The 17,885-nt window shown below is 43.5% G+C and overlaps 3 protein-coding genes across 3 annotated transcripts; all 3 read left to right on the top strand.

The window, feature by feature from the left end:
* The first annotated feature begins 5,712 nt into the window (after positions 1–5,712).
* On the top strand, positions 5,713–8,595 carry LOC115754360 (heparanase-like protein 2). Its single transcript, XM_030693358.2, has 9 exons — positions 5,713–6,050; positions 6,215–6,251; positions 6,459–6,648; positions 6,765–6,919; positions 7,009–7,242; positions 7,336–7,525; positions 7,617–7,742; positions 7,864–7,963; positions 8,088–8,595. Exons 1-9 carry the CDS (start codon positions 5,844–5,846, stop codon positions 8,409–8,411), a joined length of 1,563 nt encoding a protein of 520 aa, XP_030549218.1. The 5' UTR covers positions 5,713–5,843; the 3' UTR covers positions 8,412–8,595.
* A 1,808-nt stretch (positions 8,596–10,403) lies between these two features.
* Positions 10,404–13,492, top strand: LOC115753570 (26S proteasome non-ATPase regulatory subunit 10). The gene is made up of 5 exons (XM_030692234.2): positions 10,404–10,696; positions 11,265–11,397; positions 12,255–12,379; positions 12,490–12,636; positions 13,103–13,492. The coding sequence occupies exons 1-5, from the start codon at positions 10,496–10,498 to the stop codon at positions 13,235–13,237; spliced, it is 741 nt and encodes a 246-aa protein (XP_030548094.1). The 5' UTR covers positions 10,404–10,495; the 3' UTR covers positions 13,238–13,492.
* Positions 13,493–13,735: 243 nt separating this feature from the next.
* LOC115753578 lies at positions 13,736–15,577 on the top strand. Its single transcript, XM_030692246.2, has 4 exons — positions 13,736–14,015; positions 14,566–14,655; positions 14,753–14,849; positions 15,247–15,577. Exons 1-4 carry the CDS (start codon positions 13,781–13,783, stop codon positions 15,383–15,385), a joined length of 561 nt encoding a protein of 186 aa, XP_030548106.1. The 5' UTR covers positions 13,736–13,780; the 3' UTR covers positions 15,386–15,577.
* The last annotated feature ends 2,308 nt before the right edge of the window (positions 15,578–17,885 follow it).

The raw sequence follows: 17,885 nt of genomic DNA, 5'->3' as shown, positions 1-17,885 counted from the left end.
TAAATATGATCCATTGTTGATGATGAATTTTTTTTTTTCATTGGTTGATTATTTTTAGCGTTACAAGCAATCAATTTTAAAAAAAAAATTCTTAAATTCATTTTTTTTATTGAAATAAATGATGCTGAAATGGAAATTTTTTGTGAATTTGGGATTTTTTTCGAGTGCACTGATGCTAGCTAAGAATAATGAGGGGAAGAAAAAAATGATGAATTTCAGTATATTTTGATGTGTATAGAAAATAGTACATGAAACCTATTTATAGGTTTTATTACATGGCTTTCTTAGGTAATGCATAGACCATGCCCAAAAAAATTCACTCGGATCGTGGTGGGCAATGACAATTAAAAAGTATAAAAGCAAGATTAAGATTCGATGAACGCGCGCGGACTCAATCAAATCACGAGTTCTTAGTTGTTTCATCAAAGTCTTCGTTCCTTTTCTCTTTGATGCTGTCGAACTCTAGCTCCCGCGAGCATTTTTTCGAATTCGCGCCGTCGACTTGTAGCTCTAGAGTCGCTCGTAAAGTTTAGTTTGTGCTCTTTCTAAGTTTTGTAAATGGATTTAATCAATGACACGAGTTTAACGCGCTTTTCATATTTGCCCATCTCGAGTTTGGCCTTCACTGGGGAGTCTCCGTAGGAGGCCGGCATCCACTTGGCGAACTTTGAGAGAAACATGGCTTACGAAGATTAGAAGTTCATCGGACCTTTGTGGACCGAGTCCGGCCACTCAGTGTCGTGCCATCATGGATATGTTTTGATACGGTTAGGAAGTGCATTTTATACAAAAACGGATGAGAGATCCTAGGTCTGTCAGACAAGTAGTTCGGATCGGATCGAAAATGGTTCGATCCAACATAGACTTATTTAATCCGTTTTAGTTCATTTCCTTGCAATGTAAATATAGCGACCCATTCTCGACACGATCCATGTGCAACGAATACCCAACCCAGCCCATGTACAGTGAATACACGATCCAAATCATATTTTTAAAATACTTTCATATTTGACCAAATTTAAAAAAATTCATACCCAAATTGAGGTTGGTGAACGCAAGATCAAATAAAGGCAAGAGAGCATAAAGAGAGAGTCATAGAGATTAGTTAGATTTAAATAAAATTGTAAACTTATTTATGATTTATTTTTAATACTCATATTATATTTAAACTCATTTCTGAACATTTGTTGAATATAACGAATTCGTCCCACCGTATGTGAGTTAAGACCCGTTTTCTCCCCCCGATCCGGGTCAGAGACAAGATATCGGGGCTCCGGATCAGATGCTGAGAAGCCCGCCGCGCAATCATCAGTGGTAGGTCCCGCGTGAGAATCCGACCGCGCCAATCCCACCGCTGGAGTCGCAAAGGTCGGGACTTACCCTTTATGGAGTGCGAATTCAAACACCCAAAGGTCGCGACTGTTCAAGCGGAGGAGCCTTCTGGTGCATGCAAAGACTAAGTTTAAAGAGAGCACGAGGCCTGAAAATTCCGCGTGCATGCACCAGATCTTGTTCGCCAGTTAAAACATCTGCGTCATACATATTCCCACTAGTGTAATGCATCCAATTCTTTTCCGAGGTTCAATAAGGAACCGGCTTGAGATTCGATCTCATCCATCCTACTTGGTTTGACATACGTTCATCCATCCTACTTGGTTCGACATGCGCTCATCCGACCATGCCAAATATATCGTTATACGATTGGTGAGTCTCTATTGTATGAACGCGAATAACTTTTATCATGATATTGTGGATCCTTAATTCATTGCTTACCATCGGCGTATGTCTTGGTCTATAAGAAAGGGAGCCATGGTTATAGCCTGTGTTTACCCCACTCATCGGCTTCTTGTCCTAACAGTTTCGACCATATATTGTGACATATTAGAGTTAGATCAAGGCTTTCTTTACTTGAACCAGGTCAAATCCTATATAGGGGATGGCGAGCCATCCGGTGCGACCTCCTTTCCAGTTTTCAAGACATCGACACGCCGAGAGGGTGTAGGTGAGGTTGATAGCTCCTACAGCATTCAAGAATTTGATAGCTCGAGTTAGTACTGGGGTCATGTCATCCTATGACCAAGTGGGTCATTCGTGCCAAGGCATCCGTTCATCATACGTTTAACGGCTATTCTCAATTCATCTCTCGAGATCGCTTCGCGCTCCAATATCCAGTGTGTCTTTTTTTTTTTTTTTTTTCCAACGTTGTTGTCCGGTGAGCTCGTCCCTCTTTTCATTGACAACGAAGAGCCACGCTTTTAAATATTCCAAACACGGGTCGTCTAAAGCATCCGCAGGGCTTTCGTTGGACCATGTCCTGTTGTCCATCCAGAAACGCATGATGTCGACACTCGAATGACGTGATTTCCGAGAATGTGTTGGCGATTTCGTACGGCCGTTCGTGTCGCCTGTTGATTGCCCCGCATCGGAGCGTCGGGGACCGATCGCATTTCGTACCGGGGCTGCCTAAATTGGAAAGTTGAGAGCATCGCATGCGGAATTGGAATTGCATCGGAAAGAAAGATGCAAAGTTCTCGAATAAAATCGCTCCCCAGCTTTAGATGCCGCGATCGAAATATCTAAAAATGAGTATATGCTACTGAGTGGTTTGATTCGTTAGCAAAACCAATTGTTTAGCAGATGCGTGGACGCTATGAAAGTTTTGGGCGGAACGTTAAGAAAAACTTTTGACTTTTTTTTTTTTCTTGGGTCGCAGAGAACGGAGGAAAATCTAATAAAAAAGAATCGAAATCCTCTCGGTTATCTCTTCCCACCCCCATATCAAAAAAAAAAAATTGTCCAGAAAGTTCTATTATTGCACTTGAATCAATTTAGTAATGAACATTTTTGTTTTCACAATTAAATCCTAAATCTTCTCGCGTTTTGCCAATTGAGTCCATCCGATCAATTTTTGTCGGAAATCATTGACCTAGACGTCGGTAATGCCACGTGAGATGATCGACAGTGACATGGATAATTTTTTATGATTTTTTTTTAAAATTTGACTTTTTAAAATTTTTTGTTTTTCTTTCTTTCTTTTCCTTTTTCTTTTCTACCAAGTCCAGCAATAGCTAGGACGGCAAGGGTCGGCAAGCCCTCACCTGTGACCAGCGACTCTCTCCAAGCTTTGAAGGGAAAAAAGAAAACGAAAGAAAGTAAAATAAAAAATCAAAAATAAATTATGAAAAGTATAGAAATTTCTTAAATATTTAAAAAAAAAATTATCCACATTTGTGCCGGCCTTCCATTTCAGAGATTTCTAACTGAAATTCGCCGGATGAACTCAATTAGCACAATGCGAAAAAGTTCGGGACTGAATTGGCCATAGTGCAATAAATTTATGACTTTTTGGACAATCCCCCCTCCATCAACAGCTTTGGGGGAGGGGAATTCGGGAGTCAAGTTAGTCGAGTCTCGGCACCATCAACAAGCGTGCCCACATGTTTGAGTACCGGAAAACGCAACTCTCTCGACGCCTCCCGCTCGAGTTATTTATCGAAAACGGCGAAATTGGGTGATTATGCTAAAATCACGACGGGGATTATCGGGATGCTCTAAGAGATTCGGGCGCTTTTAACATTGTTAAAGAGAAGAAGTTCGATGATCCAGAATTGAAACCAATGGATGCCAACGTTTGTATGTATGTAACTTGACCCGTAACATGCACGCCCGACCCTCTCCATGATGCTGTTACTTCGGAGAATTGGTCGGGTCAATGGCAAGAGTCCAGACCGATTCCTCTTTTTTTCCCTCTTTGACTCGTGATGGAACAAAATGCCACTATTGCATTCAAATTTTCCTCAATATTCTACAACATATTTATTTGCTAACCTTAGAATATCTTCCCGTGAAATATGTAGTTGTCCTTTTCAACGGGATATGTTACCTACCGGACTGTTAAGGGATAATGAACACAATTAGCAAAGCTGATAGGGTTGTTTCCCCCTAACATCTTACTGGAAAATAAAATAATGATTTGGGATGTGCCGACATCCACGTGCTCGATAGCTACGGGTGGCGAAATTGATGATCGATTTTTAAATGACGACGAGGACGATAACGACGTTAATGCGAATAGATTCGGATCGGACGGTTCCAGAACGTTAAATTGACGACGGACCATACATTATCATGATAACCATAAGATTAAGCAAAGGAGTTTTTTTTTTTTTTGGAAGGAGGAGGGGGGGGTGGTGTGGACCACAGGACATCATTCAACTGGAAGCATATGCACTGAATCTTGATCAAAATCAATCATAAAAGTTTCCGTTATTAGTAACACATCATCATTGCAATTTCTATAGTGGAAAGGCCAAATGGTGGTCGAGAGATGCCCTGAAAGTGGCCTTCAAAACAAGTTGGTTAGTGAAAACTAAAAAGCAGTTAAAAGTTAACGCACACATGGATTCTTCGACTCTTTTAAATCAGGAAACGATTATGAATACAGCCTGAACCATGTGAATAGAATGTTGGACAACGAGAGCCCGATGTAGAACCTGCCCGATCCAACGGCGCATACAGGCATCGGGTGCGCCCGATATCTGCTCCTAATTTCGACAGTGTCTGTGCATGAACCCGAGAGAGAGAGAGAGAGAGAGAGAGAGAGATGTGCCTAATTGTTGCAATCACTGCGTTGCTTTCGTCTGGACTCTAGGGTTTGATCTGATTGAACTGTCATGATGGCTAGTTGGACTGACCAAGAAGGCCCTATGTTTTGGGCCTAGGCCCAAGGATGGAGGGCTTAGCGAGGCCTATGATAAATGTGAATGGTGTTCAATCCTAGACCCAGATCAAGATTTGCTCTGATCGTTATCGAGGACGCCATTTTCCTCCCCATGAGCGATCTGAGTAAATTATGTGTGATATTTTTATTTCCCGAGCTCCACTTTGTTTCGCGAAAAATGAACATCTCCAAAAATATTTTCACAAGACAAAACCGAGCGAAAGAAAGAATATTTCCATCGTCCACAAAAATGATTAGATGTAAATTGCCGTCGGTATTGATAACATTTTTTCATTAACTAATTGTTTCCGGCGATCAATTTCAGAAAAAAAAATATTTTCCAAATTATTTATTCTCGTCGAAACAAACGGAGCATGTACTTGAAAAAGAAATTATATTTTAATTGCAAATAATGTTGGAAACACGTAGCACATAAATGCGGATTTATTTCTTGATTGAGGTAGGCGAATCGAAAATTAAGAATCGCATCGATCTGTGATAAAGGATCTCAGGTTAATAATTATTTATGTTCGGGCGGTCGAAATAAATATGATATCATCAAAGTTAAATCCTCGTTGAGACGTTGCTGGTGTCTTTGTTAAAACTATTTTTCATAGTCGGGGCCTAATAGAAATAGTTAACCACCTATAATATATGTAATAAAATATAAAATAAGCATTATATCTTGGTAAGGGAAACATTAAAATGAGATTTTCTCTCTATGGAAAATAGATCCATTATGGATAATTCCATATTATCGAAAGCTCTTATCTTTATTTTTTTTTTATTTTTTTTTTTGGTGTGTTTCTTTAAAGACTTATCTTTATTTTAATCAACATAAAAGCCATGTGGAGTAAGGTAATCTCAACATTTAACTCCACAAAATCCAAACTGGGATTCACCTGGTTCACCTGAAATCGAATGCCAAAGTCCCCTGCAATTGTCAACGTGATTTGCAGAGTGGGGTTCTTTTGATCTCGATCAGGATTTGCCTCACTAGCCATCGCAAAACTTGGTGGTTCGCTGTTCAGTGCCGGTAAGAAAAGGCCGCGTCACCTTCGCTGCTACTGTTTCTCTCGGAATCTTTCGAGCGGGGGAGAGTCGGTGGCAAATCTCCTGAGGCATGGCGGAGTTCAAGGTGATCTGTTGTCTTGTGGTGCTCTCATGGCTTCCGCTGTGCCTGGCAAAAGACGTGAAGGTCACGGTCGGTGGAGCGACCGACGTGGCTCGGACCGACGACAACTTTGTTTGCGCGACTTTGGACTGGTGGCCGGTCGATAAGTGTGATTATGGTCAGTGCCCTTGGGGAATGGCCGGGATCATCAACTTGGTACGTGCGTTCTCGCTCTCTCTCCATCTCTCACACATTGGCTTAGAATTCATGATGTTTGTTGGTGTTTATCTTTTACGGATGAAGTTGCATCGGAACACTGAGATGGAATAGGATTTTTTTTTTTTTTTTGGGTGTGGTTCTGTCGTCTTTTGCCTTGGCAGGATTTGAAGAACAAGATCCTGTCGAATGCTATAAAGGGTAAGTTAAGTTATATCAAGAGCACAATTGAGTTTTCTAGGTATTAGAAAGAGCTTATTTATCGGATTTGTGGAGCCACCAGCGAATGGGGAGATGCTGTTTTGCTACTCTAGGATCGAAGAACGTGCTCCTTGATCTCTATTGGTACTGTTCCGATCCTAGAGAATTTCGTGCAAGAAGGGGCTTATCTGTCGTGTGGCATTACAGCTTTCAATCCTCTGAGGATCAGAATCGGAGGATCGCTGCAAGACCAGGTCATTTACAAGGTCGGAGACGCTAGACCGGTGCGCAAGTGCCCCCACTTCAAGAAGCGATCGGACGGCATGTTCGGGTTCAGCTGGGGTTGCCTCACGATGGACCGGTGGGATCAGCTTAATGAGTTGTTCAATGAGACCGGGTAAAATTTCTTTGACGATATTTGTAGGTATCATTGAACTTCTCGAGCCCCAAATGAAATCCTAGAGGGGATAAAAACAGAAAAAGTCTCTGAATACTCATCCAATTGCTTCACAGAGTTGCTTTGACTTTCGGCTTGAATGCTCTCACTGGAAGGAAAAGGTCGCCTGACGATCAAGACCATTTCATCGGTGACTGGGATCCACAGAACGCCCGCGATCTCATGAGTTACACCATCTCCAAAGGATACAAGATCGACTCTTATGAACTTGGTAACTTGAAGCCTAAGTCAAAGTTTATATACCCCTACGAGTATCCTCGTACATCGCCTGACTAACTGTTCTGCATTTTCTTTGATCAGGCAATGAGCTCTGTGGATCTGGGGTTTCTGGAAGAGTCGATGCCGACCAGTACGGGAAAGACATGATCGTGCTCAAGAAGATCATTGAGGAACTGTACCCAGACCCCGCCACGAGGCCAAAGGTCCTAGGTCCGGCTGGATTTTACGACCAGAAGTGGTTCGAGACCTTCCTCCAGGTCTCAGGACCCAACGTAGTTGACGGTTTAACCCACCATATATACAATCTTGGCGCAGGTACACATACTAAGCCATCAGGAGCCTCCAGCTTGATATTACTTGGATCATGCGAGTTGAGGATAAAGTCAATACCACATTTCCTCCATGCAGGTGTTGATCCGACTCTCATTCACAAGGTTCAGGACCCGTACTTCCTGGACGAAATCGCTCAGACGCATAAGGATGTCATGAGAACTGCAGAGAGATTCGGACCGTGGTCGGGCCCGTGGGTTGGGGAAGCAGGCGGGGCTTATAACAGCGGTGGCAAGGACGTTTCGCACACCTTTGCCAATGGATTCTGGTGAGGACCCTTGCGGAAATAAGAGAATTGCAGATTGAGATAAAAATTTATGGAACGAAGTTTAACTTTGTGTTGATGAGGCAAAAAACAGGTACTTGGATCAATTGGGCATGACATCCCAGTTCGACCACAAGGTCTTCTGCAGACAAGCTTTGATAGGCGGAAACTATGGTCTCCTCAACACCACGAGTTTTGTCCCGAACCCGGATTACTATGGGTCAGTACATCTCCTCAGCATTAGCCATCGACTTCGTCTATTATGCCTTTGTTGTCCGATCACGGCAGTATTCTCGTTTTCCTTTCCAATTTGTATAAACGATCCTGTTATGTCCAATCAGCGCGCTCCTGTGGCATCGCCTGATGGGGAAACACGTCCTTGCGACAACGCACGATGGTTCTGCTCATTTGCGCGCGTATTCTCATTGCTCGAAGGACAAGGTAAATTCACTTCGGGAAGGGTCGAGCACTAGTTGCTGGCGACGACCCCCTTTTTACCAGTATTTGTCCAATGCCCATTTCTGCATAAATTTCCTGACCGTTCAGAAAAATTTCCTCGGTTCAGCCTGGCGTGACCCTTATCCTGATCAACATGTCGAACTCGACCTCCTTCAACGTGTCTGTCGTCAACGACCTGAACATATATCCAGTGGTCGAGCAGACTTCTGGCGGCAGACAACCGAGAGAAGAGTACCATTTGACACCCAAGGACGGAAACATCCAGAGCGATGTGCTGCTCCTGAATGGGACTCCGCTGGAGCTCACCGAATCATCAGACATACCCGAGATGAAACCGAAGCTCGTCGACCCGTCCTCGCCAATTGCTGTTGCGGCCGATTCAATAGTGTATTCAACCCTCAGGGACTTCAGGGCACCAGCATGTGCTTAAAAGTTTCCTTCCCCGAAAGTCTTCTGGAGGGAAGGTTTCCGGAGATGGAGATGGATAGGCTCTTTCAGCATCGCTTTCTAGGATTTAGCGCAACCGGTTAGGATTAAAGTCGTGTTAAGTTGGAGAAATCTTCTCGGTACACCATACAACTCCTGTTCCGGTTTTTATGCAAAATGTGGATTGTTGTTTCGCACGTCTCATGGTCCGAGGAATTACTATGTCTTGCCCATTGTTCACTTGCTAGTCTCACTTCATATACCCAGCAAAACCAGACTCAGTTACCTAGACGGGGGCGGTTCTTGCACGGAGCAAGTCTTGCTTCTGACTACCTGATCCGACGAGGGCAAAGAGTGATCGCCGGAGCCGGAGGGCTCGGATAAGAAACGGCTCCTAACAGGCTTTTAGGATGGCGAAGGGCCGTGAATGAACCGAATTGCACACCGAAGTGGGGAAGAGCGTGTCTGAGGTATGTACGTCAAAATCGGAATTAACTCATGAAGACGCCTTTTGATGTAATGACAAGCTTTTCTTTTAAAACTATGATAATAAAATCGTAAGGCTCGATATGAGACGGGACAAAACGGACAATACATTCAATGAATTAATTCAAAAATATCACGTGATCCGCCTTTATTCCCTTTTACCAATTCAACAAACGTGCCAAGATTCGTTCGAGTGAGCTCATCCGACTATGAAATCAGATTGGTCATATCGAGGTTTGTTGCACGCGAGTCCCCGTTCTGTGTGGGGGCCGGATGGATTTGTCTCTTACACCTCCATAAACGACAACCTGGGACAGCACATCTCCACGGTACAGCTTCAGCGGTGTCGCTAGGATGAGCACATCCTAGCGACACATTGCTGTGAGCTTTCCTACATAAAGAAAGCTTTGAGGCAATAGACCCGCAGCCCCGAATTCGCACGGACCTAGAAAGGGAGGCATCTCCGAGCGGTGACCTGACAATACAGGCGGTGTGTTCTTAGCCGTGGCGGGTTCGTAACTCGCACCGATTGCATCAGCACCTGTGTTTTCAGGTCACCCCTTTGAGATGATCGACTCCCTTCTCTTCAGCACGACAATGACGGCCCTCCGAAATCGGTTCTAAAAGGGGTAACCGTGCGTTGCCGAGAGTGGCGGGGCTTCGATGGCTTCTCCGTGTCGCCGAGATCAGGGTTATTCGCTTTCAGGAGCACTCTGGAAATTCATTTCCGAGGTCATACTTTTAGTTTCTTTTTCCCATTCATATGTTGAGAATGTCTATGCCCGTTTCTTCCTCACATAATTTCCGAAGAAGTATAGTATTTTTGGTTACGTCGAAAAAGATGTATATTATTCATATCTAAATCTAACCTTTTTGTCATACCAACATTTTGGTCAATAATTTGGACATATGTAGATTAATAAGGCTTCGCTCGTTTCGCAAAAGACAACTTTCGGAAAAGTATTTTTCGATTCAGCGTTCGGTTCACGTAAAATAAACAAGTTAAGGAAAATATTTTCTACTTGACGAAAAAAAAATACCTTCAAAAGTGGAAAAAAAAAATAATTTCCTCTTTTTGAGAAGAGGAAATACATTTTTCCTCATCTTTTCTTCCCCCACTCTTTTTCATTCCTTTTCTTCTTAATTATTTTCATTTTTGAAAATTTTGAAATAAAATTTATTAAGAGGAGTCGATGGAGAAAAATTCAATTCGATTTTATATATCGAAGGTGAAAAATGTTTTCTATGTTATTGTTATATTTCAGTTGAACACTAAAATATATTATTATTTTTTAAAAAAAATAATTTTTTTGAAAAAATATTTTCCAACAAGGTCTCATTTTTTCGGGAAACGAGGAGAGAAGGTATTCTACTCTCGGTCCAATTTCCCCACAACGATCATCAGACCGGCCTAGAGAATGCCGAATGGTTTCTCTGCAACCACCATCATCTGTTCCTGTGTGAGCGCACAGACACAGGCCAATCAAAGTCGCTGGAAGGGCTGACCTTTGGTCAAACGCCAAAAACCCCTCACCTTTCGAGGACCCTCCGGACCCCCCAATTCGGACAGCACCTCGCATCCCGAATCCCGTACGCACCGCCATGGAAATGGAGATCGATGCTCCGAGCCCGAAGCCAGAGCAACGGCCGATCAGGGACGGGGACCTCTTCAAAGCCGCCGAGGGAGGCGATTCGGCGGCGTTCAGAGCGCTCGCGCTGGACCAGCTCTCCAAGGCTCTCTCCCTCCGAAACGAGGACAGTCGCTCCCTCCTCCACGTCGCCGCTTCCTCTGGTCACGCCGAGGTACTTCCTTCCCTGTTCGCCTCTGGATATCCGGAGAGTTGAGATAAAGCTTCGCTGGTGACACTGGTCCTCGCGTTTTTCGTCGAGTCGTTTTAGCTTCGTTAGCGATACCCACAGTGGAGCGCGAAAGTACTGTTGGATTAGCCTGAGTTGGTGAGCTCTTGGACCAGAGGTTTAGAAAATTCAATTCTTTGCAATTCCTCGTCGCCGAGCAGGTGATCTTGCATAGGTAGATAGTCTCGATTCGGTGCATTTTTGTGCCAAAAGCTTAAGATACAAGCCGGGCATATGGATAAATGGCTTCAAGTCTGAGGCGTAGATAAACTCTGTGACAGTTCCCGTTACGAGCAAATTTACCAAAGATAAAAGAGTCAGGGGAAGCAACCATGGAAATTTCGGGTCGGCGCCCTTAGTCAATTGCATAGTTTACTACTGTCTAAAGTTTGATTGTCTCATATTCTCGGCTTATTGTGGAATAGGTTTGGCTGTTTCGTTTGTTCATGATGGTTGTTTAGTCCATTTGTTAGATTGCTTTGCGTTGAATTGTTTTTTCATTCGCCTGGATCAGATAGTAGAAATACTGTCAGATGCTGATCAGTCAACAAGTGTGATGAACAGCAAAGATGAAGAAGGTTGGGCCCCGCTTCATTCTGCGGCGAGCATTGGGAATGTGCAGATTGTGGAGATCTTGTTGAGGAAAGGCAAGTATGTCTGCAAGTTCCATGATGTGCTGATGAGTCTAAGAACAGTTTGAGTACACAGACACATAGATGGATTTTTGTGTGCTTTCTTTTCCGCTCTTAATTTGTGAGGATAAGTCTTCTATAGGTAGAACACTTTTTTGTTCTCTGGAGTCAGATAAGCCTTTGAAAATTGAAAGCAGCCTGAAGCCATTTCAGCGAAATTCTCCACTGCGGATCGATTTCTTTGGATGTTGTGTAAGCCCTTGGTTGGTATGTGTCCTAGTGCATCTCCAGCTTGTGAAGTGGAGCAGTGTCAGGCAATTGTTTGTGTTTGCAGGGTACATGGAGGGCTTGAGAATTCTTTTTATCAGATTTTTACTGTTAAGACAGCATTCTCGTTGCTGAATATATGGTCAACTGGAGTAATCAGGATTTAGTGTTGTTCAGACTCAGCGTTTGTGGTACGGCGTGGGAAATACTAATTCGATCTAATTGGATATGGTGAAAAAATTTATATGCTGCACTTAGACTATGTAAAACAATGAACCACACAAGCAATATGGATATTTTGGCATGTGTGTGTTTCCTACTTAGTAACTGCTTCATGCTCACATTTCAATGACCAGGCTTTGCGAATCAATTTTGTTCACGGCCTTTGTATATTGTGAGAATTCAGTTAAGTCAATTATGGTTGGTCTTAGCTAGAGGAAAGAGAAGGATGTTTATTGTTGTGAAGCTAAGGATAGATGGCACATTATCATGCCAAGTTCCTGTTGTGTCCTCTTATATAAACAACCTTCATGCTGGAGAAACAAAATGTCCCTTTTGGCTTGTCTTAACATAATTCATTTGTCACATCTGGTGTTTCTCTGCAGGAGCTGATGTTAACTTAAAGAATGATGGTGGACGCACTGCTCTTCATTATGCCGCCAGCAAAGGATGGTTGAAAGTTGCTGAAGTTCTTATGTCACACAGTGCAAATATCAATGCAAAGGACAAGGTCAGTGATCGCACAATTGCCTTCCTCTACACATGTAGGTTTGGAACCGAAAACATTCTGTGTTGTTTATTTTTGGTGTTCATCAATTGCTTGACATGTGTAGCTTTCAGGTAGGGAGCACTCCATTGCATCGTGCTGCCAGCACGGGGAACTCGGAAATGTGTGAACTTCTGATTGAGGAAGGAGCTGAGGTTGACCCTGTTGATAAGGCAGGCGAAACGCCTCTGACGTCTGCAGTAATTTGCCACAATAAAGAGGTCTGTTTGCTGGACAACAGTGAAGTAGTCATGCAATTCGCTTTGTTTGACACTGAATTAGTGGCTAGTTACAATTTTACATGCACATATGCAAACTAATGTATACGTAGATATATATGTATATTAGCAGGTATTCAAATTAAAAATTCTAAGCCCCGTCTTTTGAACAGTAACTGGTATGAGTAAATTTGAGTTAACTGGATCCCTCGTTTAACAAGAGAAATCGAGGTGGGACGAGGCTTTTCACCCTCCTGTACTGGCAACCTATGAATTGGTCCGTTGGATAGAATCGTTAGTTAGGCTATTCATATTCAAATTTGTAAATAACCATATACGTTATCCTGTTGTTATTGCTGGAGCAAAGGCTTGCATGAGCTCGAACTGATTGAGGTCAGGATTTCTGCTTCTAAATTCAAGAACCGCATGGGATCCTTTACTCGTTCTGTGTTGATCTATTTATGGTCAGGTGGCTCTGCTGTTGATAAGGCATGGAGCAGACGTAGACGTGGAAGATAAAGAAGGATACACCGTGCTTGGCAGGGCATCGAATGACTTGAGACCAGCACTTATTGACGCCGCGAGAGCCATGATTGAAGGATGACCCCTTTTTGTGATTTAATTTCCCCCCAGTTTTCATGACAAATTGTGCTCAGCTGGAATTATTTCGGCAAGGAGATGCAGGGATTTGTATCCTGATGTTTCAATTAACTTGATATCGCATGCTATCTGGTTATGAAATCATTGTTTGTTCCTGCTTAGGATTGTTCGACGAACAGGGATTCTGTATGCAGTGAACTGTTGTCGTTGCTTGGATCGAGTAGTTCATTAATTTTGTGCCCATAAGCACGTGGCATTAGTCACTGATAATGGCAGTAATGGACTTTGAAACGGTGTTGAATGGTTCATTCCGTTCCACGAATGGCGCGACGGATATAATCAATTGAATCGCAATTACTGGCGACGGTGTTTTGACGTGTGATTTACAAAATTTTGTCGGATTGATTTGTCCAAAACCAAAACTTTTTGTTGTGGCAGCATTTATGTCGGAAGAAGAGAGGAGGAGGGGGGGGGGGGGGGGGCGCTACTGCTAAAACCTCGGAAAGGAGAGTCTGTTCGCCTCTTATCTCTCTCTCTCCCCCAAGTCATGGGCTCATCTTTGCTCTCACCTCTGACGAGCCTCCACTGCCAAATTCCGTTCAAACCCAAAGATAAACTCGCAGGTGGCACTCCCATTCTGTCCACAAAAACCTTCTCGGACGCATCTCGCTATTCTTGTTCCTCCTCTTCCTGCGCCCCGTCGTCATCACGTCCCGTCCCCCCTCTTCACAGAACCGTCCCTCTCGCTGCTTCGCTCGCCATCCTCTTGTGGTCGAATCCAGGTATAGTTGCAAAGCCTTCTTCCGTGGGTTCGTTTTGCTCGACTGCATTACTGTGCGTCTGGTCAAAAGGGTAGCGAATTCCCCAGTTTTCATCTTTTTGGTGGGGTAATGGTTGTTTCGAGTAGAGAAGTGCGACTTCGAGCTTCTACTGTTGAAAAAGATTAGGTTGTTGGTGGCGGATGCGCATCCACTGCGCAGGCCGGTATGATAAGTTTTTCGGACAGTGGATGCATCTAGAGTTAGGTGGTCTCATTGGTGTATCGTTCGCCCTTTTTTGAAGTCGATGCAACTAGGATGAGGAAGACAACCTCGTCTGGTGTTTTGGTTGGGGATGTATGCACTGAAGCAGTAGAGCTTCTTGTCTTATTATTCTTACACAGCTTGTGGTATTGATTGAGGAATCTGGAATGCTCTTGCACTTGTTGAATCACGCCAGGTTTTGCGTGGTAAAAAATCACAAGCGCCGCGCGCAACCGACGTTTGTAGAGGATTAGGAATATGTGGATGTTGAAGCCGAATTTTGACGTTTATATTTTTCCTGCTGTTGCAGCTGAAGCCGGATTTCTCTCTGGATTACCTGGAATAGAGTCTGTCCCTGGCCCTCAATTGCCTCAGGTTGAGTTTCTTGAACGGTTTAACGGTAAGTATTGTCTTCACTCCATTGTATTTTCTGTTGCATCACCTTGATCCCGGCGAATTCTGAGATTAAAATGCGATGAGGGAGTGTGCTTTGGCAGAAGAGAACCAGAAGAAGTACGCCGAATTTGATGAGAGGTTCAAGCAATCTCCTCTGCTCAAGAAGCTGCTGGAGCAGTCGAAGCTCAATAAGGAGAAGTAAGCTTCTGGTCCCGGTTCTCTTTCGGAACTCATTCATAAATTGCGATCATGTGATAACGAAAAAGAGTGTGGTGGGGTGGCAAAAATTGCTGGGATTACGCAGAAACATAGTATATCTAAAGCGAAGTGACAAAAGTATGTCGAACTTGCAAGCGGGTCTTATTATATCCAGCATAGTTCTATGCTCAAGGAGTATCCCCGTGGTTGCCTTCACAAATCAAATCTGCTTGAGGCGGTTGTGTAGGATATTGGAGAGAGAGAGAGAGAGAGAGACTATGGATTGAATGAGCTGATGAGAGGGAAAATAGCTAGAATAACTCAGCCCATCGTTCCAGTGTTTGCTTCTTTTCTCTATATTATATGAGCAAGCTCTCAGACAGGATGCATGTTTCAGGAACAGGCAAGAGATACAGGACAAATACTGCATCCGCGGAGCCGAGTGGGGCGTGGGAGATTGTTCAGCAGAAGGTATGTCTCCGGAAGATCGAGAAAACTTCATTTCCATGTTAAAGCAGAAGGCCGGCGTGAAATGAAGGAGACTCTTCACTTCCCAACCGGAGACGCACGACCCTGTTAAAACCAGTCAGGTTGTCGTCAGGTTGCTCCCGGCCACTCCGGGTTCGCGGCAAAACACCCTCTTTTTTCCACTTCCCCTGTAACGTGTGTTGCAGATCTGGTTCAGACGAGCAGTACTAGTCATGTATAATGGTGAGATGTAGCTCATTTACGCTGCTGCTTACCGAGCTTTACGTCATGAATTTCGCCGCACCTCCGGCACGAGTTCGGCATCACTATTAGTCCACCACCAGCACTAACATTTCTCCGGCATGCTAATCTGTTACTGCGCACCGATCGAGTTCAACATAGTGTCCCACGGTTTTTTCAACAGGTATGAAAATCAGTCTCTAATCGAGTTTGCAATTGAGATGTTATACCATGTCAGCAGAGCATGCAGGGGAAATCCTTCAAAAAGTCTTAAATCTAATTTAGTCGTAATCCTTTTAATTGTGTCTATATAGTCTTAAACCTTTCAATTGTGTCAATTTGAGCTCCGTTAGTTTCGCGAAAATATGTGGCTTTTTTGAAAAATGTTTTTCAAAAAGTCATTTTCCAAGAAAATGTGGATATTTCTTGGTGTTTGGCTGAAACTTGAAAACAAACTGGAAAATATATTCATCCATTTGGTAAGGAACTGTACGCACCTTTTAATAAATTTTATTTTATAGTTTATTTTTTTAAAGAGATGATTTTTAATTATCTTTTTTCTTATTTTTTTCTCTTTTATTTTTCCTTTCTTCTTTGGCTGGCTACTGGCTAGCCGGCAAGGCTCAAGCTCGCCAGATTTCAATGGCAAAGCTTCGCCAATCTCGGCCTCGCCAAATCTGGCGAGCTTGAGGCTCACCTCACCCGCGGCTCCTTTCTTCTGTTGCACGATAGGTGAAAGCTTGCTCTTTAAATCCTGGCCACAAGAGCATGTACACGGTGCTTGTTAACCAAGGGGAACTCTACCAACAAGCTGGTTAACAGGCACTATGCGTAAGCACAGGACGGTAGAGCAGGAGATTTATCTTCTAGAGGGGCCTTTAGCGATAGTCCGGTAACCCAGCACCCAATCTGGATGTGTTTCTTATTTTAATGTGCTAGTGTCCGCACGCCCTACACCCCCCAATTCCTAGTAATTTATTTTTTCTTCCCCTATTAAGAAGGGAATACCCTCGAATTTTTTAACAGTTCAGACAAAGTCTTTTAAGGACATACTGAGGTACGGAGCAAGCCTATGTGATTGGATGAATTTTTGTGGTGCATCACAAAACCCAACAGTATCGAGCCCCGCGAGTACAAAACAGAAGTGGTATGTTGGATTACGGGCCTCTTATGCTGGTGTTTTTTCTGTTCTGTATGTGCGGATGGGCTGGATTACGAGTTGACCCGATTATGGTAAATTTCTATTGGAGATGATGGGCTGGATTACGGGTTGACCCGATTATGGAGAATTTCGATTGGAGATGATTGATTGAATTGGGCCGATTGCTTTCGAGAAAAATGGTTTTGAAGTTCGAAAATGGGACATAGATGGCGAGCTCGAGGCTCATCCAAGGCCCGCAAGCTCGGGGCTCGCCGGCCTCGGGCGACCCCGAGATCACATGGCCGATCCTCGGGCTACCGATCGTGGTCGAGATCCGCAACCCGCAAAGGAAGATGGAGGAAGGAGCCGCAGGTGGAGGAAGGAGGAAGAAGGAGAAAAGAAAAGAAAAACGAACAAAAAGAAAAGTAGAAAAGAAAAAACAAATGTTAGTATAAAAGAAAATGCTTGTAAAGGAATTGAGGAAGCAAAGACGAAGGAAAATATTTTCCTCTTCTCGAAAAGAGGTAAACGTTTCCTTACTTTTGAAAGAATTTTTTTCATGGGTTGAAAATGTTTTTATAGACTGGCTTATTTTATACTAACCTAACACTAGAAAATCCGGAAAACGTTTGTCGTGAATCAAATGGAGCCTTAGTCTTAAAATTTTTTATTATGTGCCAAGTTAGTCCTAAATTCGGCTCGGCGAGAGGCTCCCTTGCCAAGGCCAACAGTGGGAAAAAGAAAAAATAAAAGAAATTTAAAAAATTTAAAAATTATTCACGTCAATCTTGATCGTGACACATAAGACGGCCGAGCGCTGGCCATTTACGTTAGCCCCGGCAAAAGTAGGCACGAGTGACCACGCATCTGTTTCCCGGCCTCCTTGACTAAGATCCGCTGAGTAGAGATTCGATTCGCATATGCTTTTGCTGACGTATTTGGCACGTCTCTTTTTACAGTTTTAATTTGCCGGATGACGACATGCGAGGGGGTTCCCCGGGAATATTCCCCAGGCTTGAAGGGACGCCCACTTGTTGTCCTGAAGGAATGAGTAGACCACGCTATGAACGATCCGGTCGTAATCACGCTCTCTTCCATGTTGCTTTACATGGCCCCTCCCCAAACACTATGAAAGTTCATTATGTACAAAATGCATTTGGCAAATATGGAGCCTCCTAGGATCAAAC

This window comes from Rhodamnia argentea, chromosome 5 (genome assembly GCF_020921035.1).
Source record: "Rhodamnia argentea isolate NSW1041297 chromosome 5, ASM2092103v1, whole genome shotgun sequence".
Lineage (NCBI taxonomy): Eukaryota > Viridiplantae > Streptophyta > Magnoliopsida > Myrtales > Myrtaceae > Rhodamnia > Rhodamnia argentea.
This window is presented reverse-complemented; position numbering and strand designations above follow the sequence as displayed.

What these genes read in the sequence shown, in the direction of transcription:
- LOC115753570 (XM_030692234.2), top strand. Translation starts at nt 10,496, where the DNA reads ATGGAAATGGAGATCGATGCTCCGAGCCCGAAGCCAGAGCAACGGCCG. An exon ending in ATATCAATGCAAAGGACAAG is followed by an intron (nt 12,380 to 12,489) that starts GTCAGTGATCGC and finishes TGTAGCTTTCAG; the next exon opens with GTAGGGAGCACTCCATTGCA. An exon ending in TAATTTGCCACAATAAAGAG is followed by an intron (nt 12,637 to 13,102) that starts GTCTGTTTGCTG and finishes ATTTATGGTCAG; the next exon opens with GTGGCTCTGCTGTTGATAAG.
- LOC115754360 (XM_030693358.2), top strand. Translation starts at nt 5,844, where the DNA reads ATGGCGGAGTTCAAGGTGATCTGTTGTCTTGTGGTGCTCTCATGGCTT. An exon ending in CCTGTCGAATGCTATAAAGG is followed by an intron (nt 6,252 to 6,458) that starts GTAAGTTAAGTT and finishes GTGGCATTACAG; the next exon opens with CTTTCAATCCTCTGAGGATC. An exon ending in GATCGACTCTTATGAACTTG is followed by an intron (nt 6,920 to 7,008) that starts GTAACTTGAAGC and finishes TTCTTTGATCAG; the next exon opens with GCAATGAGCTCTGTGGATCT.
- LOC115753578 (XM_030692246.2), top strand. Translation starts at nt 13,781, where the DNA reads ATGGGCTCATCTTTGCTCTCACCTCTGACGAGCCTCCACTGCCAAATT. An exon ending in GTTTCTTGAACGGTTTAACG is followed by an intron (nt 14,656 to 14,752) that starts GTAAGTATTGTC and finishes GTGCTTTGGCAG; the next exon opens with AAGAGAACCAGAAGAAGTAC. An exon ending in TCGAAGCTCAATAAGGAGAA is followed by an intron (nt 14,850 to 15,246) that starts GTAAGCTTCTGG and finishes TGCATGTTTCAG; the next exon opens with GAACAGGCAAGAGATACAGG.